Source organism: Strigops habroptila, chromosome 20 (genome assembly GCF_004027225.2).
Source record: "Strigops habroptila isolate Jane chromosome 20, bStrHab1.2.pri, whole genome shotgun sequence".
Lineage (NCBI taxonomy): Eukaryota > Metazoa > Chordata > Aves > Psittaciformes > Psittacidae > Strigops > Strigops habroptila.
In genome coordinates, this window is record NC_044296.2 from 944,202 (window position 1) to 962,275 (window position 18,074).

The 18,074-nt window shown below is 67.8% G+C and overlaps 3 protein-coding genes across 8 annotated transcripts; all 3 read left to right on the top strand.

Moving 5' to 3' along the window:
* Window positions 1-2,913: 2,913 nt before the first annotated feature.
* JUND (JunD proto-oncogene, AP-1 transcription factor subunit) lies at window positions 2,914-4,265 on the top strand. Its single transcript, XM_030509562.1, has one exon. It carries the CDS (start codon window positions 3,050-3,052, stop codon window positions 4,007-4,009), a length of 960 nt encoding a protein of 319 aa, XP_030365422.1. The 5' UTR covers window positions 2,914-3,049; the 3' UTR covers window positions 4,010-4,265.
* A 1,264-nt stretch (window positions 4,266-5,529) lies between these two features.
* On the top strand, window positions 5,530-8,036 carry LOC115618219 (putative protein TPRXL). 4 transcript variants are annotated; one of them, XM_030509566.2, is made up of 4 exons: window positions 5,530-5,730; window positions 6,733-7,353; window positions 7,718-7,863; window positions 7,971-8,036. In XM_030509566.2, the coding sequence occupies exons 1-4, from the start codon at window positions 5,673-5,675 to the stop codon at window positions 8,016-8,018; spliced, it is 873 nt and encodes a 290-aa protein (XP_030365426.1). In that variant the 5' UTR covers window positions 5,530-5,672; the 3' UTR covers window positions 8,019-8,036. The 4 variants fall into 4 exon arrangements, with proteins under 4 accessions (XP_030365426.1, XP_030365427.1, XP_030365424.1 ...); XM_030509567.1 differs by having other exon boundaries at window positions 5,639-5,730; window positions 7,718-7,854; XM_030509564.1 differs by lacking the exon at window positions 5,530-5,730 and having other exon boundaries at window positions 6,335-7,353; window positions 7,718-7,854.
* Window positions 8,037-11,030: 2,994 nt separating this feature from the next.
* PDE4C (phosphodiesterase 4C) lies at window positions 11,031-17,952 on the top strand. 3 transcript variants are annotated; one of them, XM_030509555.1, is made up of 15 exons: window positions 11,031-11,269; window positions 13,062-13,250; window positions 13,328-13,364; window positions 13,447-13,511; window positions 13,636-13,685; window positions 14,184-14,296; window positions 14,384-14,477; window positions 14,590-14,768; window positions 14,840-14,938; window positions 15,010-15,174; window positions 15,266-15,365; window positions 15,461-15,615; window positions 15,705-15,827; window positions 16,435-16,617; window positions 16,697-17,952. In XM_030509555.1, exons 1-15 carry the CDS (start codon window positions 11,118-11,120, stop codon window positions 17,210-17,212), a joined length of 2,220 nt encoding a protein of 739 aa, XP_030365415.1. In that variant the 5' UTR covers window positions 11,031-11,117; the 3' UTR covers window positions 17,213-17,952. The 3 variants fall into 3 exon arrangements, with proteins under 3 accessions (XP_030365415.1, XP_030365417.1, XP_030365418.1); XM_030509557.1 differs by having other exon boundaries at window positions 14,187-14,296; XM_030509558.1 differs by lacking the exon at window positions 13,636-13,685 and having other exon boundaries at window positions 13,447-13,484; window positions 14,095-14,296.
* Window positions 17,953-18,074: the final 122 nt, after the last annotated feature.

Consider the following 18,074-nt stretch of genomic DNA (forward strand, 5'->3'; position numbering starts at 1 on the left):
AGGAAGGGCTGAGGGTGGGCTCAGCCTGGCAGGCCCAGCACATCCCCGCTGGATGGGTAAGACCCCCTGGAGCCACCATGGGCCCGTCCCTGCTCGCAGGGACACTGTGGCCGTGCCGGTGGCTCCGTGACTCATGGCTCCGGTGCCTCAGCACAGGAATAGTTCCCCAGCAGCCGCCTGCGACGCGGAGGGAGTGGCTGCCCAAATACTTGAGGGCTGCGCTAAGCAACTAAAAATACACGTCAAAGCCTCCTCCTCCTCCTCCTCCTCCCTCCCCGACGTGTTTTCTTTCCTTCTTTATGGGGTTTTTTTATAATGATGATGTTTTTCATGCCTGGGGTCACTGTCGGAGGCCCCCGGGGCCATCGTGGCCCCTCAGGACCAGCGTGGCTTTGGGGGCAGGCGCTGGTGGCCACTGACTTCTTGTTTTCCCCGCTCCGTTCCTCTCTCCCTCCCTGTGGCAGTGACTAAGAGGCAGCTTCCCCTGATGCCCGGACCCACGGAGAAATCCCTTGTTCCCTTTATCCAGGAGCAGGGGAACGCGGGTGCACCCGTGGTAGCATCTTGCGTTGGGTCCGTGGTCGGGTCCACGGGTGTCCAGCAGTGATGTGACACCTTGGCTTGGCTCCTGGTTGGAGCAGGATCAGGCACCACCAGCATCAAGGAGCTGGGAATGGTCCCATGGGAAGAGCAGCGCAGGGTCCTGCCACGAGGATGCTCTGGTGGCCCTGGTGTGCGTGACTGAGGGCCGGTGGTGGCAGCGGTGACATGGGCTCATCCCAAACCCTCACCGCCTGCTCCGGGGTAAATATATCCCGGCTGGCAGGTGGGAAGTGCAGCGTGACTCAGGGGGTGCTCGGCACCGCCGGGAATAGCAGCTCCGTCCCCGAGCCGAGGTGACGGTGGCACCGCCACCAGCCCCATGGACAGCGACCGCCCCACTCCTGCTCCCCACGGCTCTGCCCTCCGGGGGGGGCAGAAGGGGCTGAATCATGGCCCTCGTTAAATGCTCATTAAGAAAACGAAGCTGCTGCCTCACTGCGGGCATCGGGCTGGCCCCGGCGGTGACTCCGGTTTGGGGACAAGGGATGAGCACCGGTGGTGATGGGGGAGCGCATGGGGGGGATGAGGCAGGATGAGAACTGGGTGCTGTGACCCTCGGGGAGGTTTTGCTGGTGGGTGCCGGCGGCTGGGCCCAGCCGGAGCATGGATCATGGATCGTGGCTTATGGATCGTGGCTCGCATCCCTGGCCACCCTCCCGCCGCTCTTCCAGGGAGGCCCCGGGGCCGGTTCGTTCCTCCTGCAACTGATTAAAGCATCTTCAGCCTAAGCTGGTTCTCATTTCATCCCAGCTCATTGCAATGGGGGTGCACGGGCATGGGCACCAGGAGCACATCCATGGATACCCATGGGGCGCAGGCAGCCGTGTCCATGGGTGCATCCCCACCGGATGGGGATGGATGCCCTGGGGCGGGAGGAGCTGCTCCCGCCGGTCCCCGTCCATCGCCAGCCGGGCTGTGCCAGGCCGGGACGCCAGAACCTGCCGGTCCGGCCGCGCCGCTCCCTAATGACGGGTTTGCAGCGGAAACAGGGTCAGGGAGCTCCGGCCCAACCCCCCCGGACACCGGCACCGGGGGTCAGAGGCCGAGACAACCCCGGGGAAAGGGGCTGATTTGGGCTTTAATCAAGGCTTTGGTTGGGAGTTCATCGGCTGCGGGTGGGTCCCAGCCCTGGCGTGACTCCCCAGTGCCAGAACCACCGTGTCCCAGCCTTGTCCCGGTGTCACCGGTGTCCCCTGTGGCAGCCGCGGCTGAGCCGTGCCATGTCCCGTGCCGTGCCGTGCCGCACCGGCAGGACCCGCGCCCCATGGCACGGGCTCCCCGCTGCCCTTACCCGCACCACGACGGCACCGGGCCCGCACGGCACCGGTGCCACCATCACCTCCCCCCTCGGCACCGGCTCCCCTCGCGCTCCGGCGCTGACGCCGCCGCTTTATGCCCCGCGACCCCCCGGCGGGGGCCGCATCCTGCCGGTGCCGGGGGGGGGGGGTTATCGGCGGCCATCGGCCCTGACGTCAGCCGCTGACGCCGATCCACCCCCTCAGCCGCCCGCGGGCCTGGCCGGCCGTGACGCGCGGCGGCACCGCCGGTTAACTCCTTCCCCGCCGCCGGGGCCGGCACACAGCGGCGGCAGTGGCGGGGAGGTGCCGGGGTGGGCCGGCGCTGGTGGGGCGGGTCCGGGTGTATTTGGGTTATTGACCTCCCGTGCCTTTTACCGGTGCCCAGTGCCCGGTAGCCGGTGCCCTTCTCCCAGTGTCGATGCCCAGCCCCAGTGCCCCTTTTCCCGGTGCCCCTTTTCCCAGCTCGCGGTGTCGGTGCCCGGTTCCCAGTGCCCATTGCCCGGTGCCGGTGTCAGTGCCCGGTGTCGGTGCCCGGTCCCCAGTTCCCAATGCCCACTGCCCGGTGTCGGTGCCCGGTCCCCAGTTCCCATTGCCCGGTGTCAGTGCCCGGTGTCCGGAGCCCATTGCCCGGTCCCGGTCCCGCTCCGCTCCTCCCCGCCCCGCCCCTCCCTTTGTGCCCATCATCCCCGGCGGGGCGCGCGCGCGCGCGCCTTCGCGGGGCCACGTGACCGCCCCCTCCCCCGCCTTGACGTCAGCCCAGGGGCCCTCGCGCTGTTGTCCCGTTTACCCGCCGGTTGCCCCGGTAACGGCGGGGAGGGGGGGAGGGGAGAGGGGGGGACAGGAGTGGGCGTGGCCCCGCCCCCCCGGCGCGCTCGCACGGGCCCCGCCCCCTTCCGCGCGTGAAGAAGGCGGGGCGAGGACGTCATCTGCAGCCAATGAGGGCTCGGCGCGGTGACGTCACCGCGGCGGCGCCGCCAATAAAGCCCGTCGCGAGGCGGCGCGCCGGCGGCAGACGCGTGTGTGCGCGCGGGAGCGGGGCTGCGGCCGGTGCTACCGGTACCTCCGGTCCCCTTCCCCCTCCCCCCTCCCTCGGTGCTTCCCTCCCCCCCCCCCGGCCCCGTTCCCCCGCAGCCGGGCGGGGGAGGAGGATGGAAACACCCTTCTACCATGATGATGTGTTGAGCGGGCTCGGCACCGGCTTCGCCCCGTCCTCCGGTAGCACCGGGCTCCTCCTGCCTTTCCCCGGCGGCAGCATGATGAAGAAGGACGCTCTCGGGATGGCTTTACCGGAACAAGTCGCGGCGGCTTTAAAAGCACCGGGTGCGTCCAGCGGCGAGGCGGCGGGGCTGCTGGGCTCGGCCGAGCTGGGGCTGCTGAAGCTGGCGTCCCCCGAGCTGGAGCGGCTCATCATCCAGTCCAACGGACTGGTCACCACCTCACCGACCACCGGCCACTTCCTCTACCCCAAAGCGGCCGCTTCCGAGGAGCAGGAGTTCGCTGAGGGCTTCGTGAAGGCGCTGGAGGACTTGCACAAGCAGAACCAGTTGGGCGGCGGCGCGGCGGGGAGCGGCGGAGCAGCAGCAGCAGCAGGAGGAGGACCCGGCGGGGCGGGAGGCAGCGGCGCGGGCGAGCTGCCCGCCGCCGGGCTGGCCCCGGAGCCGCCGGTGTACGCCAACCTCAGCAGCTACCCAGCCGTGAGCTACGCCGCCGACCCCGGCCCCTTCGCGGCGCCTCCTCCGCGGCTGCCGCCGCCGCCGCCTCCTCCTCCTCCGTTAAAGGACGAGCCTCAGATCGTCCCGGAGGTGCCGAGCTTCGGGGAGAGCCCGCCGCTCTCCCCCATCGACATGGACACGCAGGAGCGTATCAAGGCGGAACGGAAACGGCTGAGGAATCGCATCGCCGCTTCCAAGTGCCGCAAGCGGAAGCTGGAGCGGATCTCCCGCCTGGAGGAGAAGGTGAAGAGCCTCAAGAGCCAGAACACGGAGCTGGCCTCCACCGCCAGCCTGCTCCGGGAGCAGGTCGCCCAGCTCAAGCAGAAGGTCCTCAGCCACGTCAACAGCGGCTGCCAGCTCCTGCCGCAGCACCAGCACCAGGTCCCGGCGTACTGACCCTCGACGGACCGGGGGGACGACCCCCGTACCCCGCTTTGCTCCCCGGGCACGGACTGAAGGGGCCCGGGCGTGGACTGAGGGGCCCCGCGGGACTCGATGGGGTGATGGGGGGATGGACACAGCGTTCCCGGGGATGCCGGGGGGGTGCGGGGGCCGCCCTGCCCGCCCCGCGAACGGACTGAGGGGGAGCCCGACCCCCCCCCCCGCGCCCGACACATTCCAGTGAGGCCCCAGTAAAACCCCACGATACGGAGACCGGCTCTGGCTGTCTGCGGCGGCGGGGGGGGGAACGGATGGGGCGGCGCGGGCAGGAAGCGGCGCGGCCGGCTGCCATCTTGGGGCGGGGGGGTGGGGGGGTTTCGGGGTGCTGGGGAGGCATTGGGGGTGCCTGTGGGGGGAGCGGGGCTACTCCCGGGGCTGGGAAGGGGGGCCCTGAGCATCCTTTGGGGGGAGTAAGGGGGTGCTGGGGGTTAGGAGGGTGTTGGGGGCCGGGCGGTGTTGGGAAGAAGGGGTCTCGTGAGGTTATTGGGGAGGGATTGGGTGTTGGGGGGATCCTTGGGGGGGGGTTGTGTTTGGGACTCCCTTGGGGGTGAGAGAGGTCTCTCTTGGTGGGGTCTGGGGTTACTTGAGCTCACTTGGGGGGGTTGTGGGGCTCCCCTGGGGCTGGGGCGGTCCCTGCGGAAGGGGAGGTGGTGAGGGGAGACCGGCGGCTGCTCCTCTTGTGGCTCTGTCCCAGCTGATGGACCCCTTGGGGCTGCTGGTGCCTTCATGGGGGGGGGGTGGTCCAACCCCCCTGCCCCGGCACCCCGGGGTCACCCCACAGCACCCGCCTGGGCCCCGCTGAGGTTGGGCCTCCGCAGCTCCTCCCTGGGCTTTGGCAACCGGCCTTCGCTTCCTGGCACCGCCATCGCTCCTCCTCCTCGTCCCCCACCTGCGGAGCCTGGTCCCGGCTCCATCCCGTGGAGCAGCACCCAGGGATGGAGCGTGTGGGGATGGCGGCCGGGACGTTGGCCCTGGCATGTCCCGGCTATGGCGTGCGCACACCCGGGATTGCACGGGGGCCCCGCTCTGGGTGGTGGTGGCGGCAGTTTGGCCTCCCGGGGGCCCCGGCACCGGGCCAGAGGAAGCTCCTTCCCCGACACGCGGAACATGGCTGCGCTGCGCCCCGGATGTGCTGCTCCGTGTGGGGATGGACGGCGCGGACACGGTGCAGCCCCACGGCTGCCTCCAGCACCGGCTCTGGTGTCCACATGGCCGCGTCCCCAGGTCCCCATGTCACCACATCCCTGTGTCCTCAGATCCCTGCGTGCCCAAGTATCCACGTCCCAACATGCCCAAGTTCCTGCTCTCCATGTGCCCAGAACCCTTTGTCCCCAAGGCTCCATGTCCCCACAGCCCTTTGTCCCCATGTGCCCGGGTCCCTTTGTCCCCCCACATCTCTCATCCCCCTCCATCCCGGTGTCCCCCCACCCCAGACCCTCTCCCTCCCCGGGGCGCTGCAGGCAGGGCTGGTTCCCGGTGCCCGGGATGCGCTCCCGGTCCGGCGGCCGCGGGGTGGGGGGGGTCCCTGCGCTGCGGTGCCGGCAGGAGGCGCCGCGGGCGGGGCGGCCCCCGCCTCCCCCGGGGCGGGTAAAGGCGGTGCCGGTGCCGGTGCGACGGCATGTCCCGGTGCGCGCTGCGCCTGCTGCTCTGCTGCGCCGCTGCCCTGCTCGCCGCAGGTACCGGGGATGGGGGTACCGGTGGGGGCTGCGTGCTCCGGTGGCACCGGGGGGAGGCTCTGTGGCCTTCCCCCCGCTCCGCCCAGCACCGGGGCACTGGGGAGGTACAAGAATGGGGTTACCGGGGGGGTCCTGTCCTGCTCAGTGGGGCCGCATCCAGCCCTGCCTGGGGTATCCGGAGCCCCATGGCACCGGGGGGGGGGGGCTGCACCCACACCCCGGGGGTCCCAGAAGCCCATTTGGGGACTGTCCACCCTGCGACCGGCAGCACCTGGGGCAGGACACGGCTCCGGTGCTGCCAAACCGGCTCACGGTGGTGTGGGTGCTCCGGTACCACCCCGGGGACAAAGGGCCCTGGTCCCTGTGCTGCTGTGGGGTGTGATGTGGGCCCCCTCTTACCAGCCTGGACCCCCAGGACCCCCCTTGCACCCTGAGGTGCCTCTTCGCGCTCAATCCAGCACAGAAGTGGGTGCCCAACACTGAGCGCTTGGCGCTGGGTTCGCTGCCATCCCAGCACATGGGAATGGGTGGGAATGGCCCATCCTGGTGGGTCTGGTGGCTGTGGGGACTCCCAGCACCGTACTTGCTGGGTGCTGGGTGCTGGCTCTGCTCCTCCCCTTGTGCAAACAGGGTGAAGCAGATAAGGGCACTGCCCAGGAAATGCTGCCGTGTCCCACGTGGCCTCGGCTCCAAGGGTGTCCGGTGCGTGCCACCAGGGCCCGGCTGGCACATGTCCCTGTGCCGTGGTACATGTCTACCACTGCCACATGTTTGTCCCCAGTGACGCTGTGCCTGTGCCATGATGGCTTGGGTCAAGGTTCTTCCTGACCCAGGGTTTCTGGGATCTGATATTGGCCAAATCCCGGTTTTCTGGTCCTCTGTGTATGGTAAAACCAGCTGAAAAATTAGCACCAGGAGCCGGGGCTGGTGCCATCGCCCCGCACGAGGCCTGGTCTGCCCCTGCTGTGTCTTTGCTGACCAGGTCTCTCCTCCATGCTCTAGGTACAGCACATGGGGCAGAAGCATCATCGTCTCCATCCAGTTCAGTCACAGCCACCAGCCTGGGGACACCCGATGTGTCTCCGTCTGGCTCTGACATGGGGACGGCTGATGTGTCTCCATCCAGCAATGCAGCAGCGTCTACAACACCTCCTCCCAGCCCAGACACCACAGTGTCCCCATCCAGGACACCAGCCTCGACGGTGCTTAATACACCTTCGTCTGACACAGCTGCGACATCAGATCCAGCAGAACCTACATCTTCATCCGACCCAGCCACGGCATCATCTCTCTCTGGGATAACAGGATCACCAGGATCTCTGACAAGCCCATCCGACACGACCACGGCACCATCTACATCCAGGACACCGGGCTCGGTGGAAGCAACATCTCCATCCGACGCAACCACGGCACCGTCTTCATCGCACCCGGCCGTGTCCAGCTCTTCGGCCACAGGACATCCCTCCAGCTCCACGGCAGCACCAGCCCCATCCTCACCTGGCTCCTCTGAGCCCTCTCCTGCTGCCAGCTCACCCACAGTGAGCCCCGGTTCCAGCAGCACCTTGGCCACCAGCGCCAGAACGACACCGGCCATCGGCACCAGCGCCGTGGTTGACAGTTTGGGTGAGAGCCAGGCTGCGGGGCCCCGTGCAGGCAGGGAGCTCCTGGACCTGTGGCCATGGGCACAGCAGCAGCCCTGGGACCCCCTAAACCCCCTGCTCACAGGATGGAGCAGAGGGGCTCAGGGGTGCTGGTCCCTGGGTGAGCCCGGAGCCCCCCTGGGCTGCCTCATCCTCCTTGGACCCTAATGCTAACCCTGGAGGTGGCATGGGAGCTGGGTGCTGGGTCTGTGAGGGGTGGGACGGTGGTGGGAGTGGGAGCTGGAGCCAGTTTTGAGCTCCTCTCGCCCCAAGAGCCACTGTGGTGCTTGGGCGCAAGGCTTGGCAATGCTATGGGGGGTAACAGGGTGCCCATTTCGACCCCACAGCGCAATCCCCCACCAAGCCCAGTCCTGCCGTGGTCGCCATCATCTGCCTCTTTGTCTGCGTGCTGGTGGGGGGAGCAGCGGTGCTGCTGGTGCGGCTGGGCCGGCGCAGGACCCCCGGCTTCCAACACTTGGACGAGGTGCCCATGGTGCGGGGGGGACCGGGGGGCGGTGGGGGGGAACCGGCAATGACCGGGGGGGGGCAGTGGGAGCCGTGCTACGCGCAATCACCCCACTCTTTGTCTCTCTTTCCTAGAGCAACCCAGGTGACCCCCGGCCGCGGTTCCCCCACGCTGCTGAATAAAGAAGCTGCTGCCTTGGCTCTGGTTTCCCATTTGCTCTGCTCCCTCCCCAGGGAGAAACCCCGGTCCCAGGGGGAGGCCTCGACCGCTTTTGGGGTCCCCCCACCCCGGGCTGGAGGCCGCGGGTTGGGTGCAGGGTGCGGTGCTGCGCTGGGTGCTGGGGACCACGCAGCCCCCCCGGCGCGGTGGGATGGGATGGGAGGGAGCGCGCGGCCAGGCACGCACGTCGCCTTCCTTCTGCTCCACTGCACTCGGCCGGGGCTGTGGCTAGGACCGGGTGCCGGTAAGGGGCTGCGGGTGAGGGTGGGGGGCTGGCAGCAGTGGGGACCCTCACACTGGGGCCTGGCATCCCCGGGCTTGGGCTGAGGGTGCTCCCGGTGCTGATCAGGGTGGGGGGGGGCCCAGTACTAGGGGATGGGGGGGGTCCATAAGTCACCCCCGGGTGCGCCCCGGTTCCCCACAGATGGTGGGTAACGGGTGCCCGTGGTTGATCATTAACGTGGCACCAGCGGGTTTGTGGCTTTGGTGGGTGCTGCAGAACGGAGGCCACACGCTGGCCTCGGCCTGACGTCCCCCTCCGGCCCTTGGGGGCACCTGAAACCCGAAGCGGGGCCAAGCTCGGGCAGCGGCCACGGCCGAGCCCCGGTGCCCATAGATCACGGGCGGGAGGAACCCGCGTGTCTCGGTCCCGGGCGGGTCCTGCCGCCGACCCCCCCCACCGGCCGCGGCTCCCGGAGCTCCCCCCCCGCAGGGACGGCGATGCGACGGAGCCGGACGGCGCTGCCCTTCCTCGGCGCGGAGGTGAGACCGGGACCGAAACCGGTACCGGGGGGAAGGGGGTGTCCCCGGTACGAGCGTCCCAGCGCCGGGCCCCCGGGCAGCAATAACCGGGACGGCGGCGCTCAGCGGGAGTTAATTATCCCTTTAATGGGCGGTTAATTATTATTCACCTCTGTAACTGCGCGCCGGCTCCGGGGGGGTTTCCGGCGGGGTCCCGGGGGGGGTGTCCCCTCCAGTGGCAGCGGGGGGGGGGTGGGAATGTCTCGGCGGCTGCGTGCGCTGTGGGCACCGCTCCCGGTGCACCGGCCGAGCCTCCTCCCCTCCCTGCCCCGGTACCCCCGGGGTGCAGCGCGGCACCGTGCCCGGCAGGGGGCACCCGCGTGCTACAGGCGCCCGGTGACGGCGGCGGGGAGGGGAGCCCCGGGGCAGGGACCCCCCTTCTGCGGAGGGGGGGGACACACGGACACCGGGGAGCGCTCCGGGAGCAGCACCCCGCACAGCTCCCCGGTACCGGGACTCGCGCCCTCACCGCTGCCCTGCTTCTCCACAGCGCTGCCGCGACGCCGCCGATGCCGCCCCGTCGGGAGCGGGAGCGGCGGTGGGTGCCGTCCGCCGGCGGTTCTCCGGGAGCCCGTTGCTGCCGCCGTTGGGCTGCCGGTTGGCGGAGGCGGCCCGCGGCCCCCAGCCCGAGGGCTCCCGGGTGGTTTTCACCATCGAGGAGAGCGGCCCCAGCAGCGGCGACGAGTCCGAATCCCCCCGGTAAGAGCGGAACGGGGTGGGGGGAGATGTTTGCTCGCCCCGGTGACACCGGGATGGGGTTACCGGGCAGGGCGCTGCCGTCGGTGCCGCTCCCGGTTTCAGCACTGGTGGGCGGACAGCGGCACCGGGGAGCGGCACCGGGGCACCGGCACCGGCAGAGCGCCTGCTGCCAGCGGCCGGCGTGGGACAAAGCCTGCCATCGCCGTCCCTGCTGCTCCGGGTCACCTCCATCCCTGTCCTCATCCCTGTCCCCATTCCCATCCCCTCTGTCTCCGTCTGCCCCATCCCCTTTACCCCATCACCCATCCCTACCCTCATCCCCTGTTCCCGTTCTTTCCATCCCTGTCTCTGTCCCCGTCCCCTCCATCCCCATCCCGGCTGTCCCCATCACCCATCCCTGTCCCCATCCCTGTCCTCAACCCCTCTCTCCGTTCCCCCCATCCCTGTTCCCATGCCATGTCCCAGCCGGCTGCCAGCCTGCCCGGGGGTGACCTCGGTCCCTCCCCTCCCGCGGTGGCTCCAGCCCCGCTGCGCTGCTGCAGGGTTATTTTTGGGCCATTCCCCTCCCCTTGTCCCCACCTCCGTGCTCGTCCCAGCCCGGCTTGTGGGGACAGGGCTGGCACGGCCGGGGGACCTGGCTCCGGTGTCACTCGCCGCAGACACGTGTGCGATGGGGACAGCCGAGCCCGGAGGGGACAGGGACTGGCTGTCCTGGGGACAGGCACTGGTTGTCCTGCTGTCCCAGGGGCTGCTGCCTGCCAGGCAGCCTGGGGAGGGCAGCTCTGCCCCCAGCCCGCTGTCCCCTCATTTCCCTCTGTCCCAGTGTCCCTCTGCCCTGATGTCTCCCCATGATCTCCCCATGATTCACCCCTATCCCGTGGTTTTTGGGGTCCCTGCCGTGCTGTTGTGGGGGGAGGAAGGGGAGCCATTGCTGTCCCTCCTGAGTCCTTGCCAGCTGCTGGATATTTTTATGTCCGTCAGGAACAGCCGGTATCTATCCAGCTGGGCCGGCCTCATCCTGCTGCTCCTTGGCCCCGTCAGGCTCAGCCCCAGAAGGGGGCTCAGCAGGCATCAAGGCGGGGGGGGGTGTGTGTGTGTCTGGGGGCACAACTTGAGCCCTGGGGCAGGTTTGGCTCTCCCAGCTCCCACAGTGACACCGTGGCACAGCCACACCGTGTGTCTGGGATGCTCCGGGCTCAGCCACGTCCCTCGGTGGCACCGTGGTGTGTCCACATCGTATGCTTGGGTCACTTTGGGGCTCAGTTGGGCCGTTGTACCGTGTGTGCGGGCACAGCACCCCAGTCCTTTCGGGACACGAGGGTGGCCGGTGGCCCGGGGCCAGCGAGGGGCCACGTGCCCGGGCTGCCGGCGCGCACCGGCGGCGCAGCCGGGGGGGGAACACGCTCCATGTGCCGGAGCCAGACAGTTGTTTAATTTCCCAGGCGCGGGCGGGAGGGGGATGGAAAGTTTCCCGGGGCCGAGGCTGGGGCGGCCGCTCGCTTCCTGCTCCACACCGGCGGCAGCGTGGCCTCGCACCGCACCGGGAGTCCCCGCGCCGAGCCATGCTGCCCACCCCGCACCGCTCACCGGGGGCTTCGCCGGCGGCCTCCCCCCCCCGCAGTTCCCCCCGCAATTCCCCCGTCCTCTTCAGGAAGCTCCTGATGAACCAGAGCATCCGCCTGCAGCGGCGCTTCACCGTGGCGCATCCCCTCTGGTAAGGGGGGGGGGACGCTGATGGGTCCCCGGCAAAGGGCCACGCTCAGCCCCGGGCAGGCGGGAGGAGGCACCAGGTTTGTACTGCCGGGATGGGGTCAGTGTTGGACAACCCCCCCCCCCCAAATGCTGTGGCGTGTCCCCAAGGTTGTGGACCCACAGGGCCGTGGGGGACAACCAGGGGACAGCGGGGGGGTCCCTGCGTGGCCAGGGGCTAAGCCGGGCAGGGGGGAACCGTTGGCTGAGAGTAGCTGAGCACGGGCACACTCATTGCAGTGATGGCCAGGCAGGGACCCTGCAGGTGACAGGCATCTGCTCCAGGGCGGGGGGGGGGGGGGCCGTGGTGGTGAGAGAAAAGGGCCTTTTTCCTGCACGGCAAAGCACCAAAGCACCCGCCACGGCACAACCGGGCACCTCGCTGCCCTCCCCACCATGGAGCTATATAGGGTTGGTTTTGGGGTGCTCCCCTGCCCGCACCCTGGGGTGCTGGTAGGTGCCAGCCCCACCTGCGCGGGCGCTGTGGGGATCAGCAGATCCCTCCTCAGCAGCAACAGCATCTATTTATAGCAGCCCCCGGCCCCCCCGGCACCGGCACCGCATGGCCGGTATTAATCCTGTCACCAAAACAAGGGGGTTTAACCCGGCATCAGCCCCCGTGCGGGGGGCTCATGTCCCCCCCTGCCCACCCCGGGGCTCGGGGCTGTCACTGGGCTGGGAGCAGACACGGACATCACCCGCGGGGCCATAGGAGCCACAATGCGGCTTTGTGTCCCCGGTACCATCGGGGACGCGAGGCCGAGGCAGCAAAACAAGGGGCTGCGGGCTGGCACGGCGCGGGGTGGCACAGCACGGTGCCTGCCCCGTGCTGCCACTGCCGGGGACGGCCGCGCCGCGGGCACCGGGAGATGCAGCCGGGCAGCCGGTGCCCGTCCCGCAGGCACTCCTGCATCGGGTAGGTGCTGGGCACCCAGCGGCGCGATGGGGACGGGGTGGCCCCGTGAGCTTTCCCGGTTCACCCAGTGCTCTGGGGTGACTTGTCCCTGTCCCCATTGGTGGCGGCGGGAGGGGACAGGCGCTGCGTGGCCCCGGCTGCGTCCCTCACACAGCCTTTCCCATGACCCCAGCGCTGGTGGAGCAGGAGGAGGGGGGTGAAGCAGCCACAGCCACCACGGCGGGGCCACCATCCCTGTCCCCATGTCCCTTGTGCCCCCCCAGACCCGCATGGCTGCCTGGTGGCTCTGGTTGGGGTGTCCCCAGACTGCCACCAGCATGTCCCCAAGGGCCAGGGCTTGGCTTCCCCAGCGGTTTCTGTTGTTTGACATCCTCTGGCTCCATGCCGTGGCTGGGACACTGTCCCATGGGACACGACGCCCTGAGCCACGGTGGATGGAGGCTTTGGAGCTTTCGAGGACTTGGGAGAATTGGGAACCATGGTGCTGGGGACAGGGAGGGGATGAGACAGGCAGGAACTGGCCCTTCCCAGGGTCTCTGGAGCCAGGGGCATCATGACCTGGGTGACATGGGGCAACCTGCCTTTGCTAGCCAGTGTCCCCGCACTGTGGATGAGGGGGTCCGCATGCGCTGAGTTGTGCCCGTTCTCAGCATTGGGGTGCAGGAGCCGGCAGGGCCAGGCTGGGCAGGGACTGGTGTTGCTGCAGGAGCTGCCGTGCTGGTCTGAACGCGATGGTGTCACAGAGACCTGGTGGCATCTGCTGAGCTGTGCCCCTGCACCCATGGGCTGAGGTCCCTGGGCCACCCGTCCCACTCCAGCCTCGTCCCCTCTCCCCTTGCAGCTTTGACCTGGAGAATGGCCCCCCAGGCCGGGGCGTGCTGGACCCCCAGGCCAGCCCTGGCGCGGGGCTGGTCCTCCAAGGCACCTTCTCCCATGGCCAGCGCCGGGAGTCCTTCCTGTACCGCTCCGACAGCGACTACGACCTGTCCCCTAAAGCCATGTCCCGCAACTCCTCCATTGCCAGTGACCTGTGAGTGTGTCCCCCGCCCCGGTCCCCAGAATCCCTGGTTCCCCCCGCTGTGGCTCACGCTCCCTTTGCTCCCGCAGGCATGGGGAAGACATGATTGTCACTCCCTTCGCACAGGTAGGTGCTGTCCCTGTGCCCTGCTGGGGTTGGGGTCCCAGGAGGGTCTGCCCAGCCCCAGCTCCCTCTTGCCCCCCCCCAGGTCCTGGCCAGTCTCCGCACGGTCCGGAGCAACCTGACCCACCTCCAGGACCGCGCCGGCATCAAGTGAGTTGGCCACAGGATAGGGAGGGTGAGGGTCTTGCCTGGGAGGGGGGACACACTCTGACCCATGGCAAGGGGGGGACCGCCATGGGGGTCCCGTCTGCTCAGCCCCCCCCATGTTCCGCAGGCGAGGATCGAGCAGCAGCCTGCCCTCCGGCAGCAAGGCCAGCCTCACCGGTGAGTGCCGGCGGGGAAGGGGGGGATGCTGCTCTTGTGGTGACCTGTCTGGCCCCACATCCCTGCGGATGGGTCCTGCTGGGCCTTTGGAGATGCAGCAAGGCCCCCCCCTGCCCCAGCCAGGGCTTTGTCCTTTGGGATCCTTGTCTGGTTTTTGGCAGCTCCTCCCGTGGTGGGAAGGCTCCGGTTGACGTCAAGCCTTCCATTAATAAAACCTGGTGTGAGCGGGGCCTCGCGGGAGCCCCGGGCTTGGCTGTCACCCCATGGGGACAGTGGGGCACGCTGCATGTCATGGGGACGCTGTGATGGGGCTGAGCCCCATTCCCAGGGATGCTCGACCCTGGCCCCTGGTCCTGGCTGTTTCCCTGCATCCCCCCTGTGCTCCCATCCACCGCCTTGGAAAGGGACACGCTGCAGCCAGGACCCTCTGTGTGTCCCCGTGCCGGGTCGCCATGCCATCGGCATGTCCCGTGCCAAGCTGGCGGCTGTCCCCAACAGAAGATGCCCACCAGAAGCTCTCACGGGAGACTCTGGAGGAGCTGGATTGGTGCCTGGACCAGCTGGAGACGCTGCAGACCAGGCACTCGGTCAGCGAGATGGCCTCCAACAAGGTGAGTGTCCCCCAGCGTGGGGACCCCCTGCCCCGCAGAGCCCCTCGGGGTCCCGCCTGCCCCCTGAGCGCTGCCCGCTGCCCGCAGTTCAAGAGGATGCTGAACCGGGAGCTGACGCACCTCTCGGAGACCAGCCGCTCGGGGAACCAGGTCTCCGAGTACATCTCCAGCACCTTCCTGGGTGAGGCCTCTCCCTGGGTGCCACCTCTGCCGGCAGCAGGGTGGGCTCCGCACCCGCAGGGACCTGGCATTGGGGTCCACCCCCCTGCTCATGGTCCCCTGTGCCGGCCCAGACAAGCAGCATGAGGTGGAGATCCCCTCGGCGCTGGCCAAGGACAAGGAGAAGGAGCGGCGGAAGCGCCCCATGTCCCAGATCAGCGGCGTCAGGAAGCTCACGCACGGCTCCAGCCTGGCCACCGCCGGCATTCCCCGCTTCGGGGTGCGCACGGACCAGGAGGGGCTGCTGGCCAAGGTGGGTGACCCGGGTGGCCGTGGGGTCCCCGGTGCTGGCCCCACATGGACCCGTGTCCCTCTGGTCCTCAGGAGCTGGAGGACACCAACAAGTGGGGGCTCAACGTGTTTAAAGTCGCCGAGTACTCAGGCAACCGCCCGCTGACGGTCATCATGTACAGCATCTTCCAGGTGAGTATCCCAGCGGGATGTCCCTGTCCCCATGCCCGGATGGGGATGAGCCACCTCCTGCCTCCCCGCAGGAGCGTGACCTGATGAAGACCTTCCGCATCCCCGTCAACACCTTCATCACCTACATGCTGACGCTGGAGGACCACTACCACGCCGATGTGGCCTATCACAACAACATCCATGCCGCCGATGTGGCTCAGTCCACCCATGTCCTCCTCTCCACACCTGCTCTGGAGGTGAGCCCTGCTCACCCAAGGCCACCGAGGCCACCGAGTGTGTCTGGCAGGGCCATAACACATCTGCAACACCTTTTCCCACTGTTCCTAGGCTGTCTTTACAGACCTGGAGATCATGGCTGCTATCTTCGCCGGAGCCATCCATGATGTTGACCACCCCGGTGTCTCCAACCAGTTCCTCATCAACACCAGTGAGCTGGGGTGCAGGGATGGAGCTGGGAAGGGGGGGGCATGGAGGGCCGCAGCTTCCAGCAGCACCCCCGGGGTGACCGGTGCCATCCTGCAGACTCGGAGCTGGCGCTGATGTACAACGACGCCTCGGTGCTGGAGAACCATCACCTGGCTGTGGGCTTCAAGCTTCTCCAGGAGGAGAACTGCGACATCTTCCAGAACCTGAGCAAGAAGCAGAGGCAGTCGCTGCGCAAAATGGTCATCGACATGGTATGGGGAACCCAGACACCCCCCCCCCCGGGCTGGGGGGCTTTGTGGTGGGGTCAGGCTGAGCCCCATTCCCAACTTATCCCATCCAGGTGCTGGCCACGGACATGTCCAAGCACATGAATCTGCTGGCGGATTTGAAAACGATGGTGGAGACTAAGAAGGTGACGAGCCTGGGGGTGCTGCTGCTGGACAACTACTCCGACCGGATCCAGGTGGGTGCAGGGATGTAGGGAAACCTTCCTGGCATTGCAGGCGTTGGTCCTGGCTCTGGGCAGGACAGCTGGAATGTCTTGTTTGGTGCCACTACATCTCCCAACACCAGTTGGCCACGGCCAAGGGGATTCCTGGCATAGGGTGGTGGCCCTGGGGGACAAAGGACTCTGAAGCGGTGCTGTGGCTGTGTCATAGAGTCATAGAATGGTTTGGGTTGGAAAGGACTTTAAAGCTCATCCAGCTCCAACCCCTGCCACGGGCAGGGACACCGTCCACTAGAGCAGGTTGCTCCAAGCCCCTGTGTCCAACCTGGCCTTGAACACTGCCAGGGATGGGGCAGCCACAGCTTCTCTGGGCACCCTGTGCCAGCGCCTCAGCACCCTCACAGGGAAGAGCTTCTGTGTTATATCTAACCTGTACTTCCCCTGTTTCAGTTTGAACCCATCACCCCTTGTCCTATCACTCCAGTCCCTGATGAAGGTCCCTCTCCAGCATCCTTGTAGCCCCCTTCACACACTGGAAGCTGCTCTGAGGTCTCCACGCAGCTTCTCTTCTCCAGGCTGAACAGCTCCAGTGTTCTCAGCTTTTTGCCTCTGTTTTCCCCAGGTCCTGCAGAACATGGTGCACTGCGCCGACCTCAGCAACCCCACCAAGCCGCTGGAGCTCTACCGCCAATGGACCGACCGCATCATGGTGGAGTTCTTCCGCCAAGGCGACCAGGAGCGGGAGAAGGGGATGGAGATCAGCCCCATGTGCGACAAGCACACGGCCTCTGTGGAGAAGTCCCAGGTAGGGGCAGCGGCGTGGGGGGGGAGCCGGGGTGCGTTCCACAGGGCCAGGCCGGGGGCTGAGCTTTGCCTTCCTTCAGGTGGGCTTCATTGACTTCATTGCCCACCCGCTGTGGGAGACGTGGGCCGACCTGGTGCACCCCGATGCCCAGGAGATCCTGGACACGCTGGAGGACAACCGGGAATGGTACCACAGCATGATCCCGCGCAGCCCGTCCCCCCCGCCCGCGGGGCACGGCGCGTCCCCCTCCACCACCGACAGGTTCCAGTTTGAGCTGACACTGGAAGAGGAGGAGGAAGAGGAGGGTGAGCTGGACACGGAGCCGGAGGGGGCTGAGAGCCCCTTGGACGAGGACAACAGCGGCTCCAAGACCCCAGCCACAGACGACTCGGGGTCGGCTGACATCAAGTGCCTGTCACCCGGCCCCGGGGACCGGGGCTCACCTGTCACCTGCCCCAGGGACGTGGACAACCGGCGGGCGCTGGAGGGGACGATGCCAAAGGACAGCGGTGGCGGCGGGTGCTCGGAGCCGGGGCCTGAGGGGCTGTGCCTGGACACGGAGGGCAACGTCACATTCCTGCCCCTGGACACGTAGCGGCACCAGCCGTGGGTCCCCCTCGCTGCCGCAGGGATGTGGGGCTGGGCACTGCCCCGGTGAGAGCATCGGCACCGCAGGGACACGGAGGGACCCAACGTGTGTCCCCATGTGGGAGCTGGGCAGGTCCTGAGGGGCAGGAGGATGCTGCTCACCCTCTCCCAGCGACTGTCCCCTGCTCCCACCCAGCCTGCGGGAGGGCTGGAAAGGTCCCTGTGCTCTTCAGGCAGGGCGCGGGGACACTGTGCTCCAGCCCCATCCCAGCCGTGGGGACATGGAGCTCACAGGGCTCCGCGGAAGAGGTCCTCCATGGGGCCAAAAGCGTTTTGACATCTCTCTAGGTGGCCCCTGGCCCAACACAGCCCCACGGCAGGCCAGCGAGGCGGGTGAAGGGTGCTGGTGACAGCATCCTCAGTGCGGCCGAGTGCCGGCGCAGGGGCCACGAGCCCGTGGTTTATTTATTTAGGGACAGGTTCACTGTTTCAAGCCTTTTGTAGCTCACGTTTTCATACGAGCCTCCCCCGGGGGCACCCGCGTCAGAAAGACACGATCCCGCTCTGCCATCAGCACTCGAAACGCTGCCTGTGGACTTCGCACTTGGGGCCCCAGCGGGTGCTGTGACCCCCCCTCTGTGTGTCCACAGGGGCCGGGGCATCCCCTAAGGTTCCTTTCGGTCTTCCTTCACTTTCCAGAGATTAAACCTGGTTTGTTCCCCTCCAAACATGAGCCGTGGAAGTGCCTTTTTACCGCGGTGCTGCCGGGGGAGCTGTGGTGGTGCCACTGCCCAGCGCGGTTGGTGGCCCCGTTTCCTGCCAGGCACCAGGGGAGGGGGGGGCCGTGCTCCATGTTTGAACAAAAGCTT